General features: G+C 36.0%; 2 protein-coding genes across 2 annotated transcripts in view; both read left to right on the top strand.

Annotated features, from left to right (window-relative positions):
• The first annotated feature begins 456 nt into the window (after positions 1 to 456).
• LOC116347462 (zinc finger protein 11-like) lies at positions 457 to 3,203 on the top strand. The gene is made up of 3 exons (XM_031778047.1): positions 457 to 571; positions 736 to 898; positions 968 to 3,203. The coding sequence occupies exons 2-3, from the start codon at positions 744 to 746 to the stop codon at positions 3,024 to 3,026; spliced, it is 2,214 nt and encodes a 737-aa protein (XP_031633907.1). The 5' UTR covers positions 457 to 571; positions 736 to 743; the 3' UTR covers positions 3,027 to 3,203.
• A 434-nt stretch (positions 3,204 to 3,637) lies between these two features.
• LOC116347450 overlaps positions 3,638 to 5,646 on the top strand; it is a 17,539-nt gene continuing 15,530 nt past the window's right edge. Inside the window, exons 1-4 of the mRNA XM_031778028.1 lie at positions 3,638 to 3,663; positions 3,726 to 3,872; positions 4,213 to 4,378; positions 4,441 to 4,976. Of these exons, the coding sequence (XP_031633888.1) occupies positions 4,221 to 4,378; positions 4,441 to 4,976 (694 nt within the window). The 5' untranslated portion in view covers positions 3,638 to 3,663; positions 3,726 to 3,872; positions 4,213 to 4,220. The remainder of the gene's footprint in view (positions 3,664 to 3,725; positions 3,873 to 4,212; positions 4,379 to 4,440; positions 4,977 to 5,646) is intronic.

Raw genomic sequence — 5,646 nt, 5'->3', positions numbered from 1 at the left:
TATCTTTAATTCAAATAAATACAGTAATATTCTAATTGACCGGTGCCTTATTATGATCGTTTTGTTTTTCTTTCTCTTGTCTTTTTCATCTGTTTCCCATTCTCTCTCATCTCATTCCTACTCTCTCACTAGACTATTCGCCGTTTTCATAAAAACGCAAAGACGAGTGAAAAAAAAGAAGAGAATTTGTGTATGTATATTGTATAAACTAGCGCATTGAATGTTGGATGTGTTTATGGCGTCTCGATGTGAGAGTGCATAGATGTGACGTCACAATTCTATTGTTTACAGAATAAATTTTTTGATCAGCATTAGTAGTAGTAAGACAATTGTATCCATTAGAATATGGGTGCCCCGCTATAGCGATTTCTATGTATTTTGATGGTGTTTGTGTATATGCTAACCAAACACCGATCATCTGTCACTCTGTTTGTCCTTTTGTTTCATTCTCCCGTAGTATGCTGGTGTGTTTAGTTACTTTATACTCTGACATTTTATGCTTTGACACTTTCATAAAAAGGATTGAATTAAAAGCATACAACAAAACGAGCGGATATCTATCCGAAAAAAGGTTAAAACAGTAATTAAATTATATTCATAACGGAGTTTGAACAGTTTTTGACTTTTTCAATCGAGTTTTTTTCTTTTATTGTTTTAGTTAAAAAAAGAAACAAATGTGATTGGTCTGGAAAAAAACAAGAAAAAAATTAATTTCCATTTATGTTCAATTTTCAGTGTCCACCATGAATCATGTCAATATATTGGAGGAAATTTTCCAACGCCATCGAGAGAATATTGAACAACATTTGCTGGGAATGGTGAATAGCTACACGGCAAGCCATGACACGGCACCGAATGAAATCCAAATGCGACACATTTTTGATTCTTTGTCTAATCGGTGAGTTATTGCTTCGAAAATTTTCGGAATTTTTTTTTATAATTTCTATTCTTGTTGAAAAACTTTTAGTGTGAGCAATATTTGCGAGATTGTTCGGGAAAGCCGTACATCGGGCCAAGCTGCGCTTACCAACTGCAGTGCAGAACGAGAACCAATGGTGAAAAAGTACGGCAAACAGGAGTCGCTGACTGATACGGATCATGCTGATGACAAACAATCGAAGAATAAGCCTAACGAAATAGAAGCACACCGAGTGGACCGATTATCACCAAAAATGGCTTTCAAATTGCGATCTCTAGTGGATCCCATTGTGAATGCAAAGTATTCACCGGGTAAAATTTATGCGACTTGTTATTTTTGCGAGCAAAATTTGGAAGCGAGTCTTCGTCAATGGAAACGTCATATATTACAGCATACTGGTGAAAATCAATTCAGTTGCAGTCGATGCCATGCTGAATTGTCGTCCGATAAATCGGTTCATTGTGAAGCCGCATCATCGGTTGTTGTTTTACTTGATGGCGAACATTTGCAAGCGTTTATGTGTCGAATTTGTAATTATACAAAAACAAACTTTCGTACCATCACCAGACACATTTATAATGATCACAAAAAGTCATGGGACGAAGCAAATGAATTTATGGAAAAATTGACATTGTTGCCAGATCTATCGCGCCGATATTCGTCAATCTCGACCCATTACAAATATGTTGAGGTCGATCGTCGGTATAATTGCGGTGTTACGCGATGCAATTCAACTCACGAAAATGTAAAGCAGCTTGAGGATCACTTTAAGACTCATCATACAACAAAAATTGTATATTTTTGTCCACACTGCGACGAAGATGTGAACATAAGAAATCACAACTATCGGGCTATAAACAATCATTTGTACCTTCACAGCAGCCAATTGTACGAGTGTGGTGTATGTTCGGACAAATTCATTGGCGACAAAAAACTCATCAAACACTCTGTATTCAATCACAATGACGAAAAATGTACATATCGTCGTGATATTCGAAGTATTGTGAGCAGAGCAGAAGATTTACAAAACGTCATCATTCTGTTCGAGTGCGATAAATGTGCGGCACGTTTTTATGTGTATTCAAAAGCAATTCAACATTATTTACACTCTCATCAATCGCTTTATGCCAGTTTGACACTGATTCAATTGTTCAAGAGAGTTAACTTTGACGCAACGATTACATGGACGAAGGCAATCGAATGGAATGCATATTGTCAGCAATATTTCGTTTGTAAATGGTGCAAAGATTTACTTAAAACGAAGGAAGACATCATTCGTCACTGTAATAGATGCACCAAATTCAGGAAAGAACTATCTCTCAAGCTTGAATGTGATTTTTTGACTGAAAAGCCAAATTCAAATAATGAAAACTCGAAATTTGATCAATATCTGATGTATTTTTGTGGCATTTGTGGTGATTCTGATCGTTCAATGTATGGCAGTGTCGATGCAGTGTACACCCACTGGATGAAGTGTCACGAAAACAAATCAGAACCATTTCGATTTGAAATCGACCAATTGGTAAAATGCAGATACTGTAATGTGATCAGCACGTTTGACGCAATGAAAAAACACCAAGACAATCAACATCCCAAGAAACCATTGGTAATTAAACATTTGTTAGACGCAGATAAATGTGGTCTTTGCTCCAGCAACTATGATCGGGCGCTTATTCAACACTTTGAAAACCATCACCAATTGATTTTCACCGCCAATTTATTCAACCCAGTCGTTTTGACGGAAAATATTTTGAAGGAACTCGTCAAGGTTAAGGGACACAAGAAACACAAGTGTATTCATTGTGCCGAGATATTTGAGACAAAAGGCGAATTTCACAAACATCATGATCGAAAACATCAATTGCTGAAAAAACAATCCGAAAAATTCTACGACAATGAGAGTGTTCACATGATTTGTGGCGTATGTGAAAACAAAACCAAAGCAAATCATTTAATGAATCACCTTAAAATACATAATATCGCATCGAAGTGTTTGCTGAAGAAATTTTATTGGGAAACTAAGGTCGTTTTTGGCAACGGACTGATTTTGAACAAACACAATCTATTGGGCACCGAATGGGATGATAGCAAACTACTGGGAGTCTAAAATCCACTGATGACCCCATGGACGAGTTTTTCTTTTACCTCCATAACATTAATGGAAATAGTCTTTAGGGCTTTATTTTCTAAACCATATTTTTCCATCCATCTTTTAGCCAAAAAAAAATATTTGACTTATATTTTCCATACTTGAAGAAAGACAGAAGATTTTTTTTCATTCAAATTTTTGATAGGAAAAACCATCAATTCCTTTAAAAAAAAAATTTTTTAATTAAAGACATTAAACAACTCTATGTAATTTCCATAGTTTGAAAAGTAAAAAAAATAAATATTTTGTTTGGCAATTGAGCCGTGTTTCTATTAATTTTTTGCTTTGTAGCCGTCTTTTTTAAATGAAATTGTGTGAAACTCGCGCTTATTTAGCTGTCACTTAATACTTTACATTGTACCATTTGATCGTGTGAACCGCGCAACGCAAGCGATGCTTAATGTTGAATACCATTGTTTATTGCATCGCACCAATACATAGGTGAAAACATGTAAACGATTCAGCACCACGCGGGTGTTCATGTATTACACGCACAAGTGTTGCGTTATGTATTGTTTCATTTCAGTACACAAAGTGTTGTGCCTATTTCACCAATACCAAAACAGTAACTGATTGATGCTGCATAAAACTACAGGTGAGAGTGAGAATAGCGGCATGATATTTTTTTTCATTCATCAGTTAAAAACCATTGAACAGTCAAATTTGGAGTACGTTTATCGGTATGCATAGTGTTTTCATCGGAAAATTCAAAATTTCTGTAAAAATACGACATTAATCAGTGGATATCCAATTGGAATTTTGATTGTTTATTCGTGGAAAATTGAGAAAAAAGGTGTCTTCAACGTGAGTTTTGTAATTTTTTTGTCATTTTGTAGTGCATTGATTTTTTGGTTCACAGGCATGTGAGACTGACAGCTATTCATATTAGCTGCACACACTTTTTGTTCTATTTGTTAGTGGCGGTGATAATAGCTCTTGCTATTGGCTTTTTGTTCTCGAAAATTCAATGAAAAAGAAGTTTGGTTACTATTTAAGCAACGCAGTTGCCACTGTCCGCAGTAACTGAACAGTTTTGTGTACTTTTCTAAAAAAAATCACCGTTTTATTGTAAAAGAGTATTCTTTGTACCACTTACCTATTCATTAATTCATTAAAAATCTATCGATTTCCCAATTCTACGCAGAATCGGAAATGACTGGCACGAACGAATCACACCATGAATTGGACGAGGTATTGGGATCACATGAAGACCGACTCGTGAATGAGCTCCATAAAATGTCAAGTTCGTTTGAGTCGTTTACTCAAGACCGGCGATTGATCGCCAATTTCTTTGATTTTATCAATTTTCGGTAAATTATGCATGAAAACAGCATCAAATTGACCAGTAATCGATGAACTTTTCCTCTTTTAGGTTAGTAGCAACGTGCAAGAAGATTGAGACGGAGTATTTTTCGCAGCGGGCTGAACGAATAGCCGAAGACGGTGAAAAATCGATCAAAAATGAAGTGAAGCATCTAATTAATGGAGCTACTGAGATTGTCAGGCACAAAACAAGGGAAAAAAACGACGAAGAAGACGAAGAAAGTGATCATGACTCGGAACTATTGAAAATTGTCGAAGACTATGGGGAGAATGACATACTGAAAAAAAGTAGTGAACATTTGATAAACAATGTCAGTATTTTGGAAAAGGATGTCACACAATCGATTGATATCATAAAGTCGGACATGCCAAACTCGTTCAATTTTCCATTGGAACTGATCATCAGTTCAGAAAGTGATGACAACGACCGGGAAAAATTACATGACCTGACGACCAAAAAACGTGCAAAGAGATTTAAAGGAAAAATGACCAAAAAGCAGAAAATTGACGACGATATTGTACCGAACACCACAAATGCAGAAGGTAGTCCGAACACCACGAATATGGAAATCAACGAGGAGTTGGGTAAGTTTAATTTAAGTATTATCAGATCGATAGGTGAGATTCTATTTTTAGGCTTTTCCATGACATGTATCGAGTGTTCATTAATTCAGCCCCGTAAGATGTTGTAACCAAAAAATTTACTCTAGCAGCAGTGCTTTGTAACCGCTATTTGTTTAAACTTAAATTGGGTAATAAAAATGGGTACCATGTGGAGAACGGTGTGATTGATTTCCAATGGGACGTAACGTGCTTGGAATTATATTTGCGGCAAGTAAGGTAAAGTGGGGTAAAGTGATAAGTGGGGTAAAGTGATAAATCGCCATATTTTCAAAGGTAGTCATCTGAGAGCCGAACTATATACCGTACACGATTGGCTGAGCCATCAGCTCATTTTATATACAGTCGGTGAAGTTTTCGCTTGCAAATAAGTTGCTCTAACAGACCAGTCCCAAAAATGTTCGTCAAAAAGTTTTTCTTAGAATTGTCGCCAATCACGATTTTGTCAACATTTTCGGTACTCAAAACAGGCAATTATGTTTTTCGTGTAGGTTTAATGAATATCTAACTAAATCTAAAAGAATTTAAGAATTATCACACATAGTTTTGTTGCCACGCCATTGCGCGTAAAATGACGTCGATGGGGTAAAGTGATAAATTCTCGGTGGGGTAAAGTGATAAATTCTATTGAACA

The sequence above is a fragment of the Contarinia nasturtii genome, unplaced genomic scaffold, assembly GCF_009176525.2.
Source record: "Contarinia nasturtii isolate CC-2019 unplaced genomic scaffold, AAFC_CNas_1.1 Cnas_scaffold_1905, whole genome shotgun sequence".
Lineage (NCBI taxonomy): Eukaryota > Metazoa > Arthropoda > Insecta > Diptera > Cecidomyiidae > Contarinia > Contarinia nasturtii.
Note: the sequence above shows the minus strand (reverse complement) of the source record. Positions and strands in the feature narration are given on the sequence as shown.

Bases quoted from the DNA above. Each gene is read 5' to 3' on its own strand.
- LOC116347462 (XM_031778047.1), top strand. From the start codon at position 744: ATGAATCATGTCAATATATTGGAGGAAATTTTCCAACGCCATCGAGAG. The intron at 899-967 runs GTGAGTTATTGC...AAAAACTTTTAG, and splicing joins TTTGATTCTTTGTCTAATCG to TGTGAGCAATATTTGCGAGA.